Source organism: Neomonachus schauinslandi, chromosome 1, assembly GCF_002201575.2.
Source record: "Neomonachus schauinslandi chromosome 1, ASM220157v2, whole genome shotgun sequence".
Taxonomy (NCBI): Eukaryota; Metazoa; Chordata; class Mammalia; order Carnivora; family Phocidae; genus Neomonachus; species Neomonachus schauinslandi.
This window is the reverse complement of record NC_058403.1, coordinates 4,347,606-4,372,712: the sequence shown is the minus strand read 5'-3', so window position 1 is coordinate 4,372,712 and position 25,107 is coordinate 4,347,606. Positions and strand designations below refer to the sequence as shown.

General features: G+C 49.6%; 1 protein-coding gene across 1 annotated transcript in view; it reads left to right on the top strand.

The window, feature by feature from the left end:
• Positions 1-14,764, top strand: part of FAM3B (FAM3 metabolism regulating signaling molecule B) — a 36,196-nt gene extending 21,432 nt beyond the window's left edge. Inside the window, exons 4-8 of the mRNA XM_021679171.1 lie at positions 5,225-5,283; positions 6,207-6,257; positions 7,227-7,314; positions 8,418-8,550; positions 14,445-14,764. Of these exons, the coding sequence (XP_021534846.1) occupies positions 5,225-5,283; positions 6,207-6,257; positions 7,227-7,314; positions 8,418-8,550; positions 14,445-14,534 (421 nt within the window). The 3' untranslated portion in view covers positions 14,535-14,764. The remainder of the gene's footprint in view (positions 1-5,224; positions 5,284-6,206; positions 6,258-7,226; positions 7,315-8,417; positions 8,551-14,444) is intronic.
• Positions 14,765-25,107: the final 10,343 nt, after the last annotated feature.

The following is a 25,107-nucleotide window of genomic DNA, read 5'->3' as shown; positions in this document are numbered from 1 at the left end:
TGATAAATGTAGCTTTGCAGTAATTCTTGAAGCTCAATAACATAATTTCTTCAGTTTTGTTTTTCATTTTCAAAATTATTTTCACTATTCTAGATTCTTTCCATATCCATAGAATTTTAGAGTCAGCTTATAAATTTCTACACAAAAGCCTATTGGCTTTTGATTGGGATTGCGTTGGAACTCTAGATCAATTTGGGGAAAATTGACATCTTAACAATATTGAATCTTTTACTCAACAAACATAGTTAGCTCTCCGTTTACTTAAATTTTCTTTAACTTGATTCAGAGATGTTTTTATGGCATTCAGTGTACACATCTTGAAGCTCTTTTATTATATTTATCTCTAAGTATTTCATTTTTGATGCTGTAGTATATTTTTAAAAATTTTAATTTCCAACTGTTCATTGCTAGTATATACAAATAGAATTGATTTTTTTTTTAAGATTTTATTTATTTATCAGAGAGAGAGAGAGACAGAGGCAGGCAGAGGGAGAAGCAGGCTCCTTGCTGAGCAAGGAGCCCAATGTGGGACTCGATCCCAGGACCCTGGGATCATGACCTGAGCCGAAGGCAGAGGCTTAACTGACTGAGCCACCCAGGTGTCCCAGAATTGATTTTTGTATAATGATCTTATATCCCACAACCTTGCTAAGCTCACTTATTAGTTCTAGTAGTTTTGCTTTTACATTGGATTTTCTACATAGATGGTAATGGTCAGCTAACCGCCCCCCCCCCCCCCCCCCCCCCCCCCCCCCCCCGCAATAAAAGGCAGTTTTACCGCTTTCTAATCTGCATGCCTTTGCTTTCTTTTTCTTGCCTGATTGCACTGGATAGAACCTCCATTATAATGCTGAATGGAAATGATGAGAGTAGACATCATTGCCTTTTTCCTTGTCTTGGAGAGAGAGCATTCCATCATTCATCATTAAGTATGATGTTAACTAGGGATTTTTCACAGAAGCCCTTTATCAGGTTGAAGAAATTCCTTCTATTTCAAGGTTTCTGAGAGTTTTTAATCAGTGATGGGTATTGGATTTTGTCAGATATTTTTTCTATATCTCTTGAAGTGATTATATGGTTTGTCTTTTTTAGTCTGCAAATATGGTGAATTACATTTTTGAATGTTAAATCAACCTTGCATTTTTGAGATGAATCCCACTTGCTTGTGATATAGTATCCTTTTTATATATTGTTGCATTCAGTTTGCTAAAATTTTGTTAAGAATTTTTGTATCCGTGTTCATGAGAGATATTGGTCTGTGGTTTTCTTGTGTTTTTTTTTTTTCTCTGGTTTTGGTATCAGGGTGGAATGTGTTGGTGAGTATTCTCTTCAATAGTCTGGGAGAGTTTGTAAAGAATTGGTATTATTTATTTAAGGGTTTGGTGCAATTCCCCAGTGAAGCCTTCTGGCCTAGAGTTTTCTTTATGAGAAGATTTTTAACTACAAATTTCACTTTCTTTGATAAATACAGAGCTACTCAAGTTACCTGTTTCTTCTTGAGTGAGCCACATTATTTTGGGGTACATAAAGGAAAACTGCTGTACTCTGAGTGCATTTGTACTCTGGTCATCAAATGTGTGGTAATTTTTCCCCACATCAAGCAATTATCTGCAACACCACCAGCTTGGGGGCGGGGTGGGAATCTACAATTCAATTCAATTCTGATATATCTACTTGAAGATGGCCTCAGACCCTACAGGTTAAGGGCTTAGTCTCACAAGACATTCCCCGCCCCCTTCTGACTTCAGATGGCAATCACAAGTCCCAGATTGTCAGTATACTTCTGACTGACTGCCTGTAAATCAGAGTTCCCATGCCCCCCTCCTTAGGTTTGGTTATTTGCTAGAATGGTTCACAGAACTCAGAGCAACGCATTTACCAGTTTGTTGTAAAAGAATATAATAAGGAATACAGACATATACTTGAATATACTCATATGTAAGTGTACTCATACATGTATATATACATATATAAAAAACATATACATGAATGTATATTAATTATGCATACACAGTTTGCTTATTTTTGATGTAAAAACAAACCCCAGAAGGATAAACCAGAAACTAAAATAAATTAATGGACATGGGAACAGGGAATGAGGAGAACAAAGTGGAGGGTATAGAGAAGATTTCTTTGGGTATGATTTTATTCTGTCCACATAATGGTGATTTTTGAACCATGTGATGTATTGCATATTCAAAAATTAAATAAAATCCAAAAAAACACAAAGAAACTCTAGAATTGAAAATAAGCTGAAATAAGTCCACACATAAATCAAATGTGTAATATAATCACATGTCTGTTGGTGCATACGTGCATATATTTCAGTTGGATATTATTTTGGGGGATTGCACAACTATCCTCAACTTCCGTGATCTCCAAGAGGGACTTGTAAGACTCAGGAACAGCTAATATTTACAGATAAGATTTATTACAGCAAAAGATACAGAACAAAAGCCTCTGTATTATCTGCTTCACCGGTGGTGAATTGTCTCAGTTTTCGTTTCTCTGAAATACCTTTATTTCATCATCATTGCTGAAAGATATTTTTCCAGGTTGTGTTTCAACCCATTCAGATACTGTTCCATTGTCTTCTGGCTTCCATTGTTTCTCTTGAGAGTCAGCTAACAATTGAATTGCTGAGGCGATGAAAGTAACAAGTAACTGCCTTTTTCCCCCTCTCCGATTATCTTTAAGATTTTTCCCTTGCCTTTGGTTTTCAGCACTTGTACCCTGCTGTGTCTGTTGTTATTGCTTTATCTTCTTTGGGGTTCATTGTGATTCTTAAATATGTATGAATCAAAGTCCTTCATCACATTGAACAAATTCTCTATCATTGCATCTTCTGCCCCATTTACCTTCTCCTGATTGATCATCTGAGACCCCTGACAAACATATGTCAGATCTTATTATTATATTCTCTATAGCTTTCAGTCTGTTTTGTATTTTCCATCTTTGTATCTTTCTTTCATTGTAGGCAGAGCTGTTTTCCTCTGAACTGTTGCTCACCAGATCTTCTACGGTGCTTGATCTGCTGTGAAACCCCTCCATTAACTACTGATTGTAGTTGTTACATTAATTTAGATTTAGAGCTTCATTTTGTACTTCTTCTAATCTTCATTTTTTCATAGTTTCCAGCTTGAAATGTTTTGCTTTTATTTATTGTCTTCATTAGCATATTAAGTATAGTTATTTTGAAATCCTTTGGATAATCTGTTTGGAGCCCTTATGAGTCTGTCACTATTATCTATTATTTTCTGCTGGTTTCACTGGTACTTGTTTATGTCGGCATCTTTTCTTATGTGCCAGGTGACATTTGATAGCATGATAAAGCATGTATTTGAGAAATTGTGGGTTTTTTTTTTAAAGAAGATTTTATTTATTTGAGAGAGAGAGAGCATGAGTGGAGGAAGGGGCAGAGGGAGAAGCAGACTCCTTACTGAGCAGGGAGCCCCATGTGGGGCTTGATCCCAAGACCCTGGGATCATGACCTGAGCCAAAGGCAGACGCTCAACTGACTGAACCACCAAGGCACCCTCTGCATTTTTTTTTAATTGAGGTATTAGATGGTATCTTCTTTTTCTGAGGATTTTTGCTTGCTTATACCAGGAACTTGGAATCATGAGCAGAATAGAATGATCTCAATAAATGTTAAGGACTGAGATTTTGGGGGACCCACCCGGTTGAGTTAAAATTTGGCTGCGGTTATTCAAGTTCTGATCTATTTCTGGTTCATTCTTATTTTTAAGATTCAACCATTTTTGACCCCAACCCAAATAAGATTGGAGGATGTAACATGGCCTTCTCTTTGGTGGGCCCTGTCTTCCAACTTTTGTCCCCCAAGCCTCACCTCACGTGATTGTCAAAAGTGCTACTCATCTCCTTTGATACTTTTTCTGGAATTAGCAAATGCTTCTGAGGCAAAGTAGCTTTACTTGCTGGGCTCACCCAATTGAAACTTAAGTGTCCCCCCACATCCTGGCTTCAGAGCTCTTTATTTCCTTGTTAGGTCTCCAATATAGTCAAATAGATACTCTTTAAATCCCATTTTTAAATTTTCCTCTATGAGAAGTTAGGTTCAGATTACCCCCACTTTCCATTATCATAAATGGAAGTTTCTTTTTCTCTTTCAAGGTATTATAGAATATTCTCTAAAATTGTCAAAAAGCTACCCTTCTGAGAAGGACTTAGACTAGAAAGCCCTCAGGGGAGTTTAGATAAATGTGTCAAGAGCAGAATATTATAGTGCTGTATTCACTACTCCCAAGCATGGGAAAAGGAGGAAAACTTTCAAATTCTATTTGTGATGCCAGCATATCACTGACTCTAAAACTTGACAGAGGGAGGGTGCCTGGGTGGGTCAGTCGTTAAGCGTCTGTCTTCAGCTCAGGTCATGATCTCAGGGTCCTGGGATCAGGCTCCCTGCTCAGCGGGGAGTCTGCTTCTCCCTCCTCCCCTTGCTTAAGATCTCTCTCTCGTTCTCCCTCTATCAAATAAATAAATAAAATCTTAAAAAAAAAGAAAAACTTGACAGAGGGTGCACGCACACACACACAGAATTCTAGGATCTTCAGTAATAAATACCATCTCCAGGAAAGTCAGTCTTCATACTGGTTTTAGGGCACAATTCATTTGAAGTTGATCCTATTCTCCAATTTAAAAATGGAAATTAAGTGAAGTAATAGAAAGTATTTATTTGAGGAGCTAAGCTGGGTTACATTTTGTGGCTGGATTAAAAGATCACCAAGAGTCCAGCAAGGCCTCCATCAGTACAAGGAAAGAGGGTGTATACGTGGGGAGCAGACTTGGGTCAGATCCGTGCCCAGCTGATCCACCTCTTACGACTTCCTATCTGTAAGGTGGAAAAATGAATGCTCAGGAGGTAGTTGAGGATTCAGTGAGAAAATGTTTATAAAGAGCCTGTGCTCAACAAATCCTAGATTTTCCTCTCCCTGGCCATTTGTCTAGATTGTAGGATTAAGGGCAGTTTCCAGGTTCCCCGAGGGACTGAGTCTATAGAACCTTGGGGGTGGGTATGTGCGGAGCGAGGATGGGGGTGATTCTCAAGGGAGCTGAGCCAAGGCCCGTGCGTATCGTCAAGGAAATGGTAAGTGCCAATGGTTGGGGCAGTGGTTCTGCCAAGGGAAGAGCTTATGGAACGGGGAGCCCTACTCATTGCTTTGTGAGAAAGGGATTCTTTGACTGACTCTTATTTTCATTCCAGGCTCATGGGAGAAAAGACTAGAAATGTTGGAAGAGGGATAAATATTGCCATTGTCAACTGTGAGTTATTAAATGTTCTCTTTCAAACTTCTCTAAAAGTTCCGTGATTGGATTTTCAAAGATACCTTGGGTTTTTGAGGATTTTTGCAAATGATCTAGTCTAGGCTTATTTTTTAAAGCATTTTAAAATTCTTTGATTATTTTTATAATACCTCACTTTACAGATTGTGGTTCCTGGAAAAACAAAAAAAAGAGTCCGAGGCTCCTGGCTGGCTCAGAGGAACGTAGGACTCTTAATCTCAGGGTCCTGAGTTCGAGCCCCATGTTGGGTATAGAGATTACTAAAAACAAATGAACTTAAAAAAAAAAAAAGTCAAATATAAATAGGCTTTTAAAAAACCAAAAAAGAACCAGCAGAAGGCAGGGGTCAAATCAGATAAGCAGGCTGTGGGGGCACAGACCATCCTGGAGTCACCCTTGGATTCCTGGTGACCCTGCAGAGGTCACCCCACCTTTGTGAGAAAAGCCAACTAGGGCCTCGGGGGAGCAAAGCTTGGCTTCCTCTTAGGCCTGGGGAAGACACGCTGTCACAGTTGCCACTGGGGGCCCCACCATGAGACCTGTCAGAGGTTTGGGGAAAGGGTTCTGTGTGCCATGCCTGGGAGCACGCAGAGCACACAGTCCCCTGACCTTGGGGCTGTGGGACAGAGACAAAACACACCCACTCTGAGAATCCTGCTGGAAAACCTAAAGTACGAAGCAGAGGAGGCTGAGGGGGGCACTCTGGGGTTCCCGTAGGAGAGGCAGGGGCAGCAGGAAAGAGTGGGGGGTCCAACTAGCTGGAAGCCGTGGGAAGGAAGTTCTAGAGCAGCTGATCAGCCGGCTTCCTGGACACGGGAGTGTGCCGTTTGAGCAGCTCGGTGCCACAGATGGACCCCGAGTCCAGTGAACGTTCTTTTAAAAACTATTTCTTTTATTTTCAGATATGACTGGGAAAGCAATAGCAACACAGTATTTTGATATGTTTGGAGGTGGTAAGAAAACTCTTCTCATGAATTAGAAGCATGAAGATAAACAAAAGTGTCAAACATTCTTATTTTGTCTACTAAAAAAGTTGCCAGAAGCTCATAGGAGTATTCTAGAACAGTCTTACACAAGCCCTCCTTGTCTCTAATTGAGGTCGTATGATCGAGTTTGAAGGCGTTATCTAGAAAATGTCTTCTCTGGTCACACTTGTCCTGGGCCTTTTATTTGTGTTCCTTCATCAGATAATAAGAGAAAACATTTTTTTTAAATCAAATATATGTAAAATAATGTGATCAGCATGCAGCCCTGAACATCATCGTTGTTCCTGTCCTGTTCATGTTGCCCCCCTGCGCTCAGCGCACACGTCCCCGGGACGCACAGTACACATTCTCCTTCCATGGTCTCTCCAGTCTGGGCACTGGGCTTGAGCACAGAGGTCAGTCAGGATATAGGAGCCCCTTCTATTTTTATTGAGCAGTGAGAATTATTTAAAACAAGGCTTTATAAAGAGAACAGTAATAAATGTCTGGACGCACTTGATGGGAACTGTGCAATAAATGCCCCAGTGGGAAATAATGGGGTTTGAGATCAGCCTTCCTTTTGTTGCCGTGAGGCACAGATTCGTCTCTTAGCAAAGACTTGCCATGCTCAGTCTGGTCTGCAAGTCTGATTTCTCACCCCCATTCTGCACGTTAGTGCCCCGGGACCACTCTGTGGTGGTCATCGCAGAGAACGCCACACCTGTGCTTGCCACATTGTCTCTGGCCTCGAGTTAGATTCATAGGATCTCCATGAGCTGCTCGTGCCCCTCACCTCTGCTGGTCCCACCGTGGAGCCCAGCGGCCACTCACTAGTGGAGATGAGCTCCAGGCATTAGAGGATTCAGAGAGGACACGGCAGCCAAGCGCAGAGGGGGGACAGTGTCCCGGGCAAGCGAACAAGGAAGACCCTAAAACCGGTTTGCATTGACCCAACAGATAACTCTGGACCGATGACGAACTTTATTCAGAGCGCACCTCCAAAGTCCCTGCTCTTCATGGTGACCCAAGATGACGGTGCGAGTAGGTGAGTGTGGACCGATTTGTCACAGTGGGGGGACGGGGGAAGCTGGTTGGTGGAGAGCACCAGGCCTGTCAGGGCCCCTGAGGAGCATCCTCTAGGAAAGAATGCAAACCTAAGGAGCAAGATGCTTTCCTAAGGAGAAGGAATGGGAGTGTTTCTAAAAAAGAAAACCTGAGTAGCCAGCAGAGTACATAAGTCCTAGAAGCTAAGGAACATTCTCAGGTAGCAAGATAGAACCGCCACAGACCATAATTAGGACAGAAAAGCTAAACCCAGGGTGGGACTTACAGAAATAGGAAAGGAAATTGAGAAGAATTCTCTATAAGAATGGCAATCGAATGAAAAGGAAACACACACACATACAACTTCCTGAGGGAGAAGTTGGTTTGGCTCCTGTGTTGCTCGGAAGTTTGCTGTTCTGAGTAAACACGTGTGTGTTCATGGCCAAACTTCCAAGGATCTCAGAGTACTTCTGTGCCCTGTGAGTTTCAAGGTGGCTCGTGAACATGGCATTCCCCAAATTTATTTGACCTCAGATCCTGTTTTTAATAGAGCATCTTACCAGACAGAAGTTATCTGATACACACTTGGAAAAATTCCGATTTAACTCAGGAATATCTGAGCTCTTTTTTTTTTTTTTCTTTTCCTTTCTGCCCTCCTTCCTTTGCTTACTGTAAGTTGCCCACTTTTACAACGGTAGCATTGTTTTAGATTTTTGTTTTCTTTTTTGATACTGACCTTTCTGAAAATGAAAGGGACCATTTTGACCTGTCCTTTCATCTTTCAGCAACTTCTGTCTGCCTCCTTTGTGGTCAGTGAACAGGAGGGGCAGCAAAGACCCAAAATTATGTTGGCTGAACATGAGGATGTGATTGGATCCCAAGACACAGGGATTTGAGAATTGAGAATTAAAACTCTGTGCCCCAAACTGAAGCTTAAAGAGTCCCTGATGTCATCACATGATTAACTAGAAATTTGCCACCCTCCCGCTGTATGCCCCAGGAGGAGGTGGGTTGTTCTAGAAGCCTCTTTCCTAGGACATCCGCAGTGTGACACACCGTAGTCTCCGCCTGCGACATTTACATGCCCTCCCCCTCTCCCCCCAGGCTGAAGGAGGATGCCAAGAAGGTCATAGAAGCACTTGGAAGTAAACAAATCAGGAACATTCGGTTCAGGTCGAGCTGGGTATTTATCACAGCAAAAGGCTTTGAGCTTCCTGCAGACATTCAGAGAGAAAATGTGAGTGCTTTTTAAATGTCACTTCCCATAAGTGGTTAGTAGAGGTCGCCCTGTGATTTGAAAGGTTGTAGGTCGCTGATGGCTCCCTGCCTCCAAGACATTCCTGTGCAAAATGCGTGCCGCACAGGGCCTCGCAGAGCCGGCTGCCTGGGTTTGAGCCCTTGCTTCTCTCACGGTAATGTGCCTGAGACTGCATTCCTGAGTCCTGGGCGAATCATGGTAGGTGCCTGACACATCATTGTAAGTAAAATCATCATAACGGCCTTGTAGACCTTGCCCATTACATCAGGAAGAGGCACTTGACTGAAGTTCACACTTTCCAAATCTCTTTGAAAGTAGAAGATTCTTTTTTTCCTAAAGATTTTACCTATTTATTTGAGAGAGAGAGAGAGCACAAGCAAGGGGAAGGGGCAGAGGGAGAAGCAGACTCCCCACCGAGGAGGGAGCCTGACGCGGGACCCATCCCCAGGACCCCGGGACCATGACCCGAGCTGAAGACAGAGGCTCAACTGACTGAGCCACCCAGGCGCCCAAAAGTAGATGATTAATGGGCTATTGGTCCCGCCTTTCTGTCATGGGGCAGCCAACACAGGCTGTGGCAAGCCTCTTGGTCCCTTGCCTCTGTTCAGAGGCTGGTAACAGTGCTGGGTAATGGGGCTAACCCAGCCTGTACGCTCGGGCGCCAAACACACACCGGACAGACAGCTCGCATTGTTGCCCTAGCTCAGTGCACGATCGATTATAAGCGCCCGCCATCATGTCCTCTTTATGGAAGAATAGTAAAGAGCTAGAGAATCAAGTTCTAATGAATTAACTTGGTTGCCTGTGAAAATTCCAACTGAGCACTGGCAAATGTTGTTGGAGTCACAAGCTGGCACCTCTGGGGACGGTCACACAGCCTCTTTGGGAGACGCGGCTCTTTAGGAGACAGGACAGCTTCCAGAGAGGAAGGATTAGCAGCACGGCCATGGAGTGGAGTCACCGACTCTTCCCAGGAGAAGGGTGTCCCTTCCAGGAACCAGAAACTCGAAGGAGGCAGAGATTGGATGTCTCTAGGCCGTGCGAGAGGCTGCTTCCGACTTCAGGCTAGGACCCAGTGCCCTAGCATAGACTTCTCGGAACTAATGATTGGGTCTAGACACCCAGTGTACAGTCAAGATCTCAGGGACTTGTCCTCATGAGAGGCATTCCCTGGGCTCTGCGTGGTGGCACCGTCTGGGCCACACCGCCTAGTGTGGTAAGCCAGGCGCAGCTGGGGGAGGGTGCTTGGCCGCCAGTGTCACATTTGCCAGAACAGCAGATGGAGGCCCACAGAGGTCAAGTAGTTTGCTGCTCTGGACAATAAGATGAAAGCTAGGCAGCTCCTCAGGGCCCAGCGTCTCTGACGTGAGACGCACCCCACCGACCCGTGGCCTCAGTCAGGCTGACCTGCCTAGTAACATAGCATCACCTCTCCTCCACCCAGGTATGATCGGTAGCAGTCTGGCATCTTAAGGATCTCCAGGCTTTATCCACTCAGCCGTGTGTTCTCAGAAAGTTACTCAACCTCTCTGTGCCTCAGAATCATCTCTCGTGAGGAAGGAATAAAGACCGTACCTATCACATAAGGGTCCCTGAGGATTAAATGAGAATAGCATGCAGGGCCCAGCAGGGACCTGAGCAGAGTCCTGGAACCCAGAGCAACTTTGCAGGCCACCTGAGCTAGACTCGCAGGGTGGGGCCTGGCTGGTGATTCTGATGCACAGGAAGGTTTGGACTGATTGCACTGATGGAGTCCCAGTCCCATGTGCACATCCCAGCTTCCCCCTGACATCACCTTCCAGCCACTCTGCTCCTTCTCCAGCTGTGTTACCCTGTGCCCTCCTCCCTTCACCCCCCCAACCCCCCCTGCCCAGCTCCCTCGGCCTCTCCCCACCTGCCATGGGTCAGGGACCTAGCCAGAGCGCAGGCCAGGCCCTGTAGGAAGTGCTGCCCTCATCACTGAGTGTGTCCATGGTATCAGAAAGGCCTGGAGTGAAGCTTGAATCCCTTTTACTCAGCGTTAACCTGAGTGCAGTGAGTGGTTTTGGTGGGAGCTATTAGTGGCTTGGGGGCACAAAAAGGGGTTTGCTCAGATGCTGGTGAGGCCTGAGTTGGGGGCCAGGGCCTCAGGGCGATCTCACCCAAAGCTCGAGTCAAGTACTAATGGAGGAATCATTATGCCTTCCTGTTTTGGGTATGCAGACTTGCTGTGTGGACTTACCCAGGGGTGGTGTGGGGCTGTGTGGGGCGGGCCTCCCAGGCCCTGGCTGGTCGCCGGCCACTATCTCCTCCATCCCGCTGCTGTTCCCAGAGCTGGCTTCCCAAGCACAGCCCACAGGTCATTCCCACGTTCAGAAGCCTTCACCAGCCCCACTCACCCACTGAACTGAATTGTAAAATGTAAGAGACTTGTTTTTTTCCACACTACCCAGGGAGGGGTCCATGTGGCGTTGTTCCGCATTCCCGTCCTCACTTAAAGGGAAACTGTCCCCATGACCGGAGCCCCTGATGTCCTGCAAGTGAAGGAGGAGGACGTCCTCAAATTCCTTGCAGCAGGAACCCACTTGAGTGGCACCAACACTGACTTGCAGATGGAGCAGTACATCTACAGAAGGAAAAGTGAAGGCATCCACATCATGAATCTGAGGAGAACCTGAGAGAAGCTTCCGTTGGCAGCTCATGTCATTGTTGTCATTGAAAACCTGGCTGATGTCAGTGTCCTATCATCCATGAATCCTGGCTAGTGAGCTGGGCTGCAGTGTGCTGTTGCCGTCCGCCTCCCCCCGGAACCCTCACTAACTAACCAGATCCAGGCAGCCTTCCGGGAGCCCAGACTCTGGTGGTTACTGATCGCAGGGCTGACCACCAGCCTGTCACAGAGGTGCCTTACGTTCACCTTCCCACCATCGCACTGTGGAGCAGAGACTACCCCCTGCACGATGTGGACATCGCCATCCCTTGCGGCGACAACGGAGCCCACTCAGGGTGTTCGATGTGAGGGATGCTGGCCCGGGAAGTTCCGCTCACGCCTGGCACCATTTCCTGGGTACACACATGGGAGGTCGGGCCTGATCTCTACTTTCACAGAGATCCTGACGAGATTGCAGTAGACGAGCAGGCCGCTGCCAAAAAGACTGCGACCCAGGAGGGATTTCAGAGTGGACTGCTCCAGCTCCGGACTGAGTTCACTGCTACTCAGCCTGAAATCACAGACTTGTCGAAGACGAGCGGGTACGCTCTGTGCCTAGTCAGCAGCTCCCTTCTCAAGACTCAGCCAGCCACAGAAGACTGGTCTGCAGGCTCCCACTGCTTGGGCCACTGAATGGGTAGGAGCAACCACTGAGTGGTCTGAAGCTGCTCTTCCACAAAGGCAAACAAAATGGAAATAAGGTTGATGGAAAATAAACAGTTTCTAAAAAAAATAATAAAAATAAAATGTAAGAGACTTTAAGGCTGATTCCAGCTTTATAAAGGGGGAGGAATCCGAGACTCACAAACTAAGAAATAAAGGAGGATAGAAGTCTGAAGCAGCGTAACCTGGGTTTGGACCTGGACACCGTCGCCCTGAGCTTTGTGACCTGAGGACTATGATGTCATATGCCTGAGCCTCCGTGACTTCACGCTGAACTGTGGGTGGTCAGCCTGCCCCGCTTGGTGTACTCAGCATGGGGTCATCATTAGCATCACCTCCAGCATGGTCTCCATCCTGGTCCCTGGTGATCTGGAACCAGAGCTAAGACCCCTGATATGCAGCCCAGCCAGTCCCCTCCTACTCTTATTTCCATGCTGCGTATGCTCCACACACCAGCGAACCCATTACCGCTGCACTCTGCTCTCCTCCACACATCACAGAGCTTTCCCATGTGGGGCCTTTGGGGAGTGAGTCATGTTTTCAACAAGTGTCACTGAGTGTCACTGAGACAACTGGATATCCACATGCTGAAGAACAAATTGGGACCCCTACCTCACACCATATACAAAAATTCAGTCAAATAACTAGATGTAAAAGCTAGAACTACTAAACTCTCAGAAGAAAACGTGACCTTGGGTTAGACAGCGGTTTCTTTGATATGACACGAAAAGCACAAACAACAGAAGAAAGCACAAGTACCGTCCACAAAGTGAAAAGGTAACCCACAGAATGGGAGAAAATATGTGCAGATGAAGGACTTGTATCCAGAATATATAAAGAACTCTTACAGCTCAATAATAAAAAGACAACCCAGTTTTAAAATGGACAAAGGATCTGACTAGGCAGCTTTTCAAAGACATATAGATGGCCAATAAGCATATGAAAAGATGCTCATCATTAGCCATTAGGAAACTGCAAATAAAAACCCCAGTGAGATACCACCTCACACTCACTGGGATGGCTGTAATACACAAGATGTAATAAGAAGTGTGGACGAGGATGTGGAGAAATTAGAACCCTCATACACTGCTGGAGGAAATGTGATATACAGCTGCTTTGGGAAACGTTCTGGCAAGTCCTCAAAAAGTTAGATAAACAGTTACCAGATAACCCAGCAATCCTACTTATAAATATCTACCTGAGAGAATGAAAACATATGTCCACCCAAACACTTGTACATGAATGTGCATAGCAGTATTATCCATAATAGCCAAAAAAATGGAAAACAAGCCAAATGTCTGATTAATGGATTGAAAATGTATAATAAAATATGGTATAGCCATTCACTGGAATATTATGCAGCCACATAAAGAGGTGACATGCCAATCCAAGCTACAATACCGGTGAACCTTCAAAATATGCTAAGTGAAGAAAACCAAACACAAAAAACACACATATTGGTATGATTCCATTTGTATGAAATTTCCAGAATAGGCAAAATCCATACAGACAGAAAGTAGATGAGTGGCTGCCTAGGGCTGCGGACAGTGGGGAGTGCCTGCTTGTTCAGGTGATGAGAATGTTCTAAAATCATGGTGATGGTGGCGTATCTCTGTGAATACAGTAGAGACCACTGAATTGCATGCTTTAAATGGGTAAATTTTATAGTATGTGAATTACATCTTAGTAAAGCTGTTATATAAAAAGGAATGTAAAATTAGAATTCCACAGTTCCATAACAATGCAAATTATCCTTCTTATGTATCAGGTTAAGGTGCTCTGTTATCTGTGAAAGAATCAAAGATGGGGCGCCTGGGTGGCTCAGTTGGTTGGGCGACTGCCTTCGGCTCAGGTCCTGATCCTGGAGTCCCTGGATCGAGTCCCGCATCAGCCTCCCTGCTCGGCAGGGAGTCTCCTTCTCCCTCTGACCCTCCCCCCTCTCATGTGCTCTCTCTCATTCTCTCTCTCTCAAATAAATAAGTAAAATCTTTAAAAAAAAAAGAAAGAATCAAAGATGTGAAGGACTTAAGCCCAGTCAGTATGAACACACATTTGCTGAGCAAGGGACTCTACAGTTTCCCTGGAAAAAAAAAAAAAATACAGCCCTACATCCAGAGAATTAAAAATTAAACATTTGAGCTATGCCGTCCAATATGGCGGCTTCTAGCCAAATTTGCATTTATGTTTACATTTATCTAAATAAAATAGAATTTAAAATTCAGTTCATCAGTCACACTAGCCAACATTTTAAGTCCTCACAAATCCGACGTGGCTGGTGGCTACTGTATTGGACAGCGTGGATGATAGAACATCTGTGTCATTGCGGAAAGTTCTAGAGCTTCATTAACACCTGGTTCAAATATTATTAAGAAAAAAAAATCAAGTGCCCAGAGTAGGTTAGAGCAAATCCTGTTCTAGGCAGTGATTCTCTTTATATATAGACTTTGCTCGTAACTGGCACGTTAAATATTTGTTGAATCGATGAGTGGATAAATACAATTCTTTTCTTTTCTTCACACAGATCAACCACTCTGATAGTGCGAGGAACAGGTACTCTGGCTGGCCTGCAGAGGTACAGATAGAAGGCTGCATACCGAAACAACCGAGCTAACGTTGCACATGGCCTTAATAAACGTGTGATGTGTAGACCCATGCGGTGTGGCCTGGCCCAAGAATCTTAGCCAACAGTCAACATTTGATGAATTTTTGAGGTTTGTCTTCAAGCAAGCAGTATTTGCTGGTTGTATCCAGTCTTGGCACACAGTACGTTTATGCCAGAATGTCTCTAAGTGAAGGCATTCGTGAGCAGGAAGACTGGAATGGATGGGAATGGTGAGGGAAGGAAGGGATGTGGCCTGGAAAGAGAGGTTGGGAGGAGCAAGCCCTGCTTGTTGGGCTGCGGAACTGCCGTAGGACCGGACCTATGGCTGGGGAGTCTGCAAACCACTGGCTAGGACTGTGGCTCAGGCCCCACTATGGACTAAACTATGTCCCTGCAAAATTCCTAAGTTGAGATCCTAACCCCTGGAATCTCAGAATGTGACCGTATTTGGAAATAGAGGAAATTGTGGGTGTAGCATGTTAGGAGGAGTAGGGTGGACCACGAGCCAGGGTGATCGTGTCCTTATGCGAAGGGGGACGTGGACACAGAGCATGGAGGCAAAGGTCCGGGTGATGCTTCCACAAGCCAGGAAGTCCCAGGGACACCAGCAAACCCCTACAAGCCTGGGGAGAGGCCTGGAGCAGATGCCCCCCCAGAACCCGTGGAGGGTGCACAGGCCGGAACACCTTGGACTTCTGGCCTCTAGACTGAGGGAGAGCAAATGTCGCTGTTTAAGCCGCCCATCTGTGGGGTTTGGTATGACAGCCCCAGGGACATGCTTACAGTTCCCTTTGGGTTCTAAGCTCTGGCGCCCATAGACATTTCTGTACTAAAGAAAGGGGGAGGGAGTATCTTTGTACTCTGGCCTGAATGACTGCATTTTCACAGCCCCATTGATCTTAGTTCACTGCCAGGAATGAGGCCTCAGGGCCTCCTGGCCAAGCACGTCCCAGAATCCTGTCCCGGGATGTGAGGCTCCCCCGCCCTGAGATAGCGCTGGGACCCCTCAGCCTCCACTGGCACCTGTGGTGGCCCTCACGGGTACATCCCCACCTGGGGCGCGGGCCCCGGACCGTCCGTGTCCCGTTTGCTGCCCACAGGGCCCCGAGTGTGGACCTGTCCCAGCCTCTGGGCGCCAGCATCCAGGAGGGCCCCGAGTCTGTTCTCACGGTGCCACCTGCCGACGCTCGGCTGCTGAGCTGACCGCCTGCCCAACAGCTTCCTGAAAACGTCCTCCCCAGTGGCGACCTTGGCCATATTCCCTTCATCAGGCTTGTGTTCTCTCCCCAAACTTTCATTTTATTCCATTAAATAGTATGGCCGTCAGCAGAATGGCTTCCACAACATTAGCACATTTGAGATTTCAGGCCTGGGTCACTGCTGTGGGTCTTGTAGGCCCTGCCACCGCGTTTTCTTTCGGCAGCTCTTGTGGAACGTTCCTGAAAGCATCCGCTTCCCAGCCTGCATGGGCGAGTTCACAGCCGGGGGGCAATGCCAGCAGTGGGACGGCTGTGCCCACGCCATCCTCCGCCCTGCACTGGGGACTGCTCCCTCCCCGCAGAGCCCCGTGTCCCCCACCAGCCGCCTCGCTGTGTCCTCCCCTTACTGGGAAGCCCCTCTGGCCCCCTCTGCGGGAGGGGTCAGGGGTTCTGGGGTCTGGACCAACTAGGAGGCGTGGGGACGAGGCATTTGGAGAGTGTGAGGGTGGTCAGTGAGGCGGGGGCAGCGGGGACTGAGGGGGTGGGGGGCCCAGCTGGAGCTCAGAGGACCCATATATACTGTAAGGTGGATGCGTGTCCTCATGCACCTGCCCAGACCCTCAGAATGCACATCACCGAGCGTGAACTTGACATGAACTACGGACTCTGGTGATGATGCATCAGTGCAGGTTTGTCGCCTGGGACAAAGGTACCTCTCTGGTGGGCATGTCCATCATGGGGGAGGCTGTGCATGTGCAGGGCCAGCGGGAAATGGGAAATGTCTGTTACTTCCTCTCAATTTTCCTTTGAACCCACAACTGCAGTAAAATAGAGTCTAGTAAAAAAAAAAAAAAAAAAGCTGCCAATGACACGGAGGTGGGCAACCAGCTCTGAGCATCCTGTTGGTCCAGCCCCCATCAGGGCAAGCCGAGCCCCCATCCCCAGGGCAGAGCAGGGGTGAGCTCTCCTGGGAGGAGTGCAGACCCTGCCCCTCCCTATGGCAGGTTCAAGGATGGCAGCTGGGGAGGCTGGAAGTAGCCGCCCCTTCCAGGGAGGACACCAGGGCCTCAAGCCTCTGCCTCCCTGAAGTGGGGGCTTCCCCCCCACCCCCCCCCTCCCACTTACCTCAGCATTTCCATTACCAAGATGCCTTGGACTTTGAACACCACAAAACTGAGAACAGAGCTTGTTCCTGACCAAGAAAAGGGTGTCACCGGCTGGGATGCTCCAGCCCCTTAAAGGACTCTGTCCCACCCAGCTCACACTGCCCGGCCTAGGGCCAGTCCCCTAGGGACAGTACCATGCTTGAGAGCCGACATGACGTCCCTGTGCCCAGCGCATCTGCTGCGGACCCTCCACTACTCCTCGCGCCCATCCTGGGGTGCGGGCACCATTGTTAACCCACTGGAGAGTGAGGAGGCAGTGGGCTCTAACCTCACAGTGCCCCCTGCTACTGCATCCCACTGGAACACACATCCCTCAAACCCCTGCCGGTCCTCGGGCTCCACAGCTCCCTCCAGCTCATCAATCCAAGCAGTTTCCACGGTCTTACTTGCACAGCCGAGAATGCCAACTTGGGAGGAAAGGGCCGTCGGAGGGTGGGTGCACGCTGGCTCCCGGGCGCCGGGACCCTTTGAACACACTGGCTGCCATCCCACAGAGGCTCAGCAGGCCAGATGGGCGGTGCATCCTTATCCTCTCACCACCCCCACCCGCACCTCCAGCCCCAGCCCCCTGGAGCTGAGCAGAGAGCAGCAGGACAGCGGTGCTGCTGAGCGTGCTCCCCCCTCGGCTGCTCATGTCACCAGCCGCCAGCCACAAGGACCCCATCCTGGCAGTTTGAATGTGTGGGCACCCCTGCTCCCTCCTGGAGAGGCCGCTGGGATGGGGAGCACGCAGGAGGGGAAGCTCTTTGGACAGCAGACGGAGGTCCCTAGCTGCTCTTGCTGCCCCCACCTAAGATAGAGCCTCTCTGTCCGGCTTGTCCAGGGCCTTCAGGTGCCTTTCCTGGAGCTGTAGACAGGCCCCGGGACTGCTAGAAAAGACATCGGTGGTGAAACAGAAAAGCATCATGCTGCAGATGAGCTGCTCAGCTCCCCGCCCCGGGGCTCTGGAGTAACAGTGCTCAGCATCAGACCCTGCAGGGCACAGATCTCGAAGACTGTATCCCCAAGACCTCTCACGGCCAGGGTTCTTTTTTTTTTTTTTTTAAGATTTCATTTATTTGAGAGAGAGAAAGAGATAGTGAGAGAGAGCATGAGCAGAGAGAAGAGGGAGAAGCAGGCTCCCCGCGAGCAGGGCACCTGATGCGGGACTCGATCCCAGGACCCTGGGATCATGACCTGAGCCGAAGGCAGATGCTTAACCAAATGAGCCACCCAGGTGCCCCTCAAGGCCAGGATTCTAAAAACATCTTTTAAACCTTTAAATTCCTTCTTTAAAGGAAAACGTGCCCACAAGGGCAGTAAGTAAAATGAAGGAACATAGAAGTGCTTGGGTTTGGTTTTTTTTTTCATGATTTATATACAATGTTAGTTTTGATTTTGGGGAAGATCAGCCTGAGGTCTGCTTCCTCTTCCTTGTGCAGTGCTGGCATCCTGGGGTCCCCAACAGCTGTGCTCTGGTGACAGGCATACCTGACTCACCTCTACTCAGGCACAGAACAGGGGACCTGCAGGACCCCTGGGCGCATGCCTGCACTTTCGCAGGGGACATGACTGAGGACCAGCTGGGAGCCCCTTGCAGTCTGGCCTCTGTCCTCTTCCTGTCCCGGCAGAGAGCTCTCCCAGGGCAGGGACCCACCAGGAGCGTGAGGGTGTGCACCGAACGAACGGGTCATTGCGGCAAGCTGCAGACTTCCCCCTTTGGGTCTGCACGGGAAGAGGATGGCAATGGTCAGGTGTGGTTCAGGCTTGCTGCTGCAGGACTTCTCAGAGCGTTCAGATCACAGAGCTGCGGGCGTGTGGGAGGCACCCGGGTGGGGGGGATTAACCCGCTGGGTTAATCAGAATGACACCAAGCAAGACGGTCAGGTCCTCGGGCTCACTAGCCTCGTTCCGGATGCTTGGGAGCCACGTTGGCACCCCTCTGTAGTGGACAGCAAAGAACAGAACATTCCCATCATCACGGAATGTCCTATAGGACTGTGCTGCTCTGAGTCATTGGATCTCCAAATGGGGCCCGACACCAGCCTCCCCCAGAACTCGTCCTCTGCGATGCAGATTCTCCGGCCCCACCCTGGCCCCAGGCAGCAGCCCTCCCCACCCCCACCATGTGTGCCCCAGCCCTCCCGGACAATCCTGCCCCAGCTGGAGGCTGAGGACGGGGCGGCGGTTGGGGGGGAGGGTGTTGCTGTTTCTGTTTCATTTCTGTGGCTGGGATATCTGGTTTCGTTTCTGCTAGTGCTGCTCATGGGGAGTGAGCCACACAGCATATAAGAGGGAAGCGGAGAAGGACGGGATGACTCTCCCGGTGTGCGTTGAGGAGGCACGGAGGTAAGAGGGGGACCCCCCCGGCAGCCGTGCAGGGAGGGCTGCGTCACCATGTCTTTCCGCAACAGTTCTGCTACAGTTCGTGCTTTTTCAAAGGATTTCCCGGGAAACATGGCTTATGCCAGAAGGCAGGAGGCAGAAAGACAAGTTTCTGAAGGTGCCCCATGGGAGATTTGGGAAGGCCTGGGTTGGTGCTGGCCCCCAGCCAGGCCTGCACGCCCAAGGTGCGTTCTAGAGGAGGTGGCTGGCCTGGAGGCACGGGCAGCCCCCCATCCTGAAGCAGACCAAAGGCCCTGTGGCCACAAAGGGGTGGCTTCTGGGACGCCTCGCTCAGCATCCGTGGTGCACACGCGTCTGGGGGTGGGGTGGGAGCTTTGCGCCCCCGTGATGTTGTGAATTATAACAAGATACATTAGCTCTCATCACCCGGCTATATATTACAGTAATGTAGTTAATAACGCTGTATTGCGTATTTGAAAGTTGCTTAGAAAGTAGTTTTTTTTTTTAAGATTTTATTTATTTATTTGACAGAGAGGGCGGGAGAGCACAAGCTGGGGAACATTAGAGGGAGAGGGAGAAGCAGGCTCCCCGCCAAACAGGGAGCTGGATGCGGGGGCTCGATTCCAGGATGCTGGGATCGTGACCTGAGCCGAAGGCCAACGCTTAACCATCTCAGCCACCCAGGCACCCCATAGAAAGTAGATATTGAAAGTCCTTATCAGAAGAAAAATGTCACAATGTATCGAGACAGACGTTAACTACATTTATTGCAGTGATCATTTTGCAATATATACAAATATCAGAAAAAATATATATATATATATAATTTTATCTTCATCCTGTTCCTGGTGCAGAGCTGCTAAAACCCTTGGGATTTCCCAAATGGAGAGAGCATTGTCTTGTGTTATGTTAATAAGGTGACTTTGGAAAGCATCCTAGGGTAGGGCTGGCCTGTGATTATTGTTGAAACTTTCAGTCCCTCCCCCGACCTCCAGGGAGGGAGAGCGGCTGGAGGTTGAAGCAGTTCTGTCTGTGCAATGAAACCACCATAAAAACCCAAAAGGAGAAAGTTTGGAGTGCTTCCAGGCTGGTGAACACGGGGGACTGTGGGGAGCGTGGTCCCTGGAGGGCACAGAAGCTCCGCCCCCTTCCCCCCCACCCCCGGACCTCGCCCTGGGCATCTCTTCCATCTGGCTGTTCCTGAGTCACATTCTTTTGTAATAAACCGGTGATCTAGTAAGTTCTCTGAGTTCCGTGAGCCACTCTAGCAAATTATTGGAACCCCAGGTGGCGGTGGTTGGAACCTCCGATCTGTAGCCAGTGGGTCCGAAGCAGTTGACACCTGTGGCTGGCGTCTGCGGGGGGCCGGGTGGGGGTGCGGTGTGTGCGGGAGCAATCTGCCGGACCCAGCCCTTCGCCTGTGGCATCAGATGCTATTTTTGGGTAGATTGTGAAAGAATTGAGTTAATCGGAAGAAAACCCACACGGTGGAACTGGTGTCAGACTTCGAGCCCCCAAGCCTTGTCTCGGGGCTTCGGGTGCCTTCTTGCTCATGGCTTCGGTGGCACCGGGCCCCCTCAGTGGCGCGCTGGAAGGACAGGGCACCTGCTAGCATTTGGCAGTCCCCGTGGCACTATGTAGTGTAATACGGCGCCTTCGAAGTGTTACTTCGGGAGAGACACTGAGGCCAGGTCCTCCCAGCAAACAGGCATTTGCAGGGAACAGATGAGCATAAACCACGGAGTGTTCGCATCTCAGGGCCACCGAAACAAAGTGCCATGCGCTCGGTGCCTTGAATAGTAGAAACTTCTCGTCTCCCAGCTCTGGAGGCTGGAGCTCTGAGATCCAGGTGTCGGCAGGGCTGGTCCTTCCTCGCCTCTCCCTGCTTCTGGCCATTGCCAGCAAACCTGGCATTATTTGGGGAAGCTATCTCAGGGCGCGGTGGGGGTTCCCGGGTCGTGCCAGCGGCCTCAGGGTCAGCCACGACACAGGAGCAATTCCGGCAGGCTTCCCAGCACAGTCGGAGGTTCGGCTCCTCCCCGCCGCTCACACCGAGCCCCGGGGTTCAGCCAAGGACCGACAGGAAGTTTAGACGCGCATCTGTGAGTAATAACGCCTTCCTGCCTGTTTCCTGGAAACTGACGAGTTCCCGGTGAACCCGAGTTTTGTCCTTGTATTCTGCTTTCAGGAGAAACAAAATTTCTTGATTAGCGTGAAAGGAAGCAAACTATCCCCACAGGTCTGAGTGGTCGTGCAGACTGGGCCCAATCGTGGCAATTTTAGAATAACCTTGAAGGCGCAGCAAGATGCCAGGTCCAAGGGGGGACAAATTAGAAATGGATGCCGCGTTCTCCCCTCTGCGGGCAGAGCTCGGTCCTTGGCTGAACCCCGGGGGAGGAAGAGGAAATGCAGACACACAGAGACGCCAGGGGTGCGTGTACAGAAGATGACCACGTGAGGACACAGGACGCGGCGGCTGTCTGCATGCCGTGGAGAGAGACCACGGAGAGAGGCCACAGGAGACACCAGTCCTGTCCACACCTGGGTCTCAGACTTCCAGCCTTCAGACTGTAAGAAGAGATTCCTGTTGTTTGAGCCTCCCAGGCTGTAGGACTGTGCCGGAGGCCCCAGCGGGACTCCTCTGGGGTGAGGGGTGTGGAAACCCAAGAGAAATTGTGCCCCATGGAGGGGGTGATCAGTCACGAAGCTGTTGGGGGTCAAGTCAGGTGAGGACTGAGCGTGACCTTCCCGGTTTGCATTTTGCATTTTTGTCTGATAACAAAGGGGCAGATAAATATTTGAAATAGTTCAAATGGTGCAGAAATTTATATATATATAAAGAAATAAGAAGGTTCGACAGTATCTGGTATCTTGAAACGTTTTCATTGTCTTGAACACACAGTAATAACAAGAAGTTATTAAGTTATTAAGTTAAGAAAGGGCTCCTGGGTGACTCAGTCAGTTGAGCGTCTGACTCTTGATTTTGGCTCAGGTCATGATCTCAGGGTCGTGAGATCGAGCCCCATGTCAGGCTCTGTGCTCAGCATGGAGTCTGCTCAAGATTCTCTCTCTCCCTCTCCCTCTGCCCCTCCCCTGCTCGTTCTCTCTCTCTCAATACATAAATAAATAAAATCTTACAAAAAAAAAAGAAGTATGTAAAGAGAAGACAGACGTAGGCTGAAAACCAGAGCGCTCCGCACCACAGCCTGACCAGAGGGGGCCTGGGGTGGTCTCCCGGTGAGGGGGGCATGGACACCCAGGGCCATTTGGAGAGATGAGGAACTGGGATCAGACGCTGGGGCTTGAAGCCCGGGCTGGAACAGATCTGTACAGACCTCTCTCCTAAGGTGTTCTTACAAACCTGGGAGGCCTGGGGATGAGGGAGCTGTCGCAGGAAATGGGGGAAACCCCGCTGCTGGGCAGCCCCACCCTAGCCGGGGGACGGACGCAGGCTGCAGGTGCCACGGGCGGAGGGGAGGGCACAGGGTGTCAGGGAGCAAGAACTCTTGCCTTCAATGTCCTTGAAGCTGGACTAAGAATCACATTGCCACGAGGCAGTTTAACAGGAGAAAATCTAATTTAACAGCGTGCGTATGGGATCCACACAAACATGGATGTTCCGGACGGTCAGGCAGCGGGAGGCACACATGTCAGCCTGAACGGAGGAGGAAGGGCCGGGGGTCTGGGACTCTGGAGGGACGCACTTCACGGGGCGACAAGAAGAGCAAGAAGGGCAGCTGTTTGCTGATTAGATGGTGGCCCCGCCATATAGATAAAATGTATCCGTGCTGAGAACCCTTATTCTGGAAAGACCCCCAGTTCAGATTCTTGTATGGAGTTAAGGGAGGGACAGAGTTTCTCCTGAGCCCGCAGGGTCTCAGTTGCCTTCAGCTCAAGATAATCCTCCTGCCAAGCGGCCCCTTCACCCCTGACCAAAAGAAATACCGGAGAGTTCTATCGATTACTTGTTGCTGTGAGGTCCAAACAACTCAGTAACAGAGGTTGTGTGGTGTCCATCAGGTGTCTCTGTGTACCCCTGAGAAATCTTAAATAAGCCACGAGTGCCCCTGCAAGTTTGCGGAGGCTCCCCAGGCTGCCCCGGCGCACAGTTTGGGAACCATCGCCTGACGATTCTGGGTAATGCCTTTTCTTCTCCTGCATGTCACTCAGGGGCTTACCTGTGATGTAGGTAACCTCGTCACAACTTGAGGGTGCCTTCAACAGAGGGGGCACTGTCTCCATGGACCCAGCGCAAGGGATGGTGGGATGAGGTCACTCTGTCGGGTCCCTCTCGAGTCCCGGCTGCTCTAGGACTGGGTGGACGGTGGACGGTGGACAGAGGCTCCGGGAGAGTCCATTTTGAGGGTGGCAGGGTCGGAGACGAGCTCAGGCCACCCTTCTGAGCTTGTCCTGTCTGTGGCCTGGGCAGGCACACGGGTCTGGGTTTTGTGACTCGTCCTCGGGTCAGCCACACCCCCACTCTGTCTCATGCTGGGAAGGAGACAAGCAACAGTGTCCATCCAACGAGGATCCCCTGGAGGTGATCAGGGATGCAGGCAGAGGCCGAGGGACGATGTAGAACAACTCCGTCCGTTCCCTGTCCGCTGTCCCTCGGTCCAGATGGCCCCTCCTCCAGGCGAGGGAGCCCTTGCCTCCAGTGGGCCTCCTCCTGTCCTCGGTCACGGTCCCCCCTGCGTCCCACCCTTTACCTACCCTTGGGGCCTCTTCTTCCTCTGGGTTGCCGGCCTGGCCCCTGCAAGGTCTAGTTGGGAGTGGGGGCTGGCAGGGTCCCACTCGGGTGCTTTCGCAGCCGATGAGAGGGAGGGAAGGAAGGAAGCCCTCTCTCCAGGGGCGGCCTCGCTGATCCCCGAGCATGACCAGCCATCTTTCCCCTGCCCATGCGTCTCCCCCCTGGCACGTCCTCCTGTCCCTCCTGTCTCCTCCTATCCTGTGTGCCACCATTTATGATCTCTATCTTACCAAAGATGAATCTGTGCTCCTAACTTGATCAGATCCTGCTGCCCCATCCCGCCACGCAGTCCCAGGAGTGGGTATTTCTCCACGCTCACTTCCCTGGGGCCTCTCTGTGGCATGGCTGTGTCTTCAGCTGCGACCCCTCCTTCCGGGGCCCGCAAGCTCCCACCAGGAAAGGCGGAGAATGTATGGCCCTAAAGACCATCTCTCGCATGCACCGCTGTAAATTGCTTGTAAAACGGTTACCCGAAACTGGGTTCGCCTCTTGCTGGCGTCGCGAGCCAAAGGGCATGACCAACCAAGGCCAAGAATAGGACAAGGAAGGTGGTACTTGGAACAAGCAAAGAACACCGGGGATATTTCCCGAAGCAGTGTCTCCTCAAACAACAGAACTGGGGAAGGTTTACGCTAAGGGCGCGTGCATATTCATGACGGGGTTTGGGCAATGGGGGACGCAGTGCGGACTTGGGGCAAAGCCATCTTAAGGGACAGAGTCCGGGTCCTAGGTGATGGAAGGCACAGGGCCAGCCAGGGTGACACCATCAGTTCTCTGGGTCCAGTTGGTCCGGAATCTGCGTGCTCACGGGGGTTAGATCCTGCAGTGATGGTCAAGAGTGTGTTGGGCCAATCTTTTACTTTTGAACAAGCCCTGGGAGTTTTATCACCAATTGATTGTCCCCGATACCATTAGGCTATCTCCTGGCCTGATGGTAGCTGTTTGTTCTTCCATTCTTTTTTCCCTTAAAATCCTTAACTACTGGGCTCTATTCTTCTGCAGTTTCAACATATCCCAGGAGGTTCTGCAAGAAATGTGCTTTGGGCAAGTGCAGGTCAGGCAGAGATCCCAGGATGGCCCGGGCCTAAAATGACCTTTCTTATGTCCAGAAAGTTGTATCTCATCTTTCTTTTTCTGGGGAC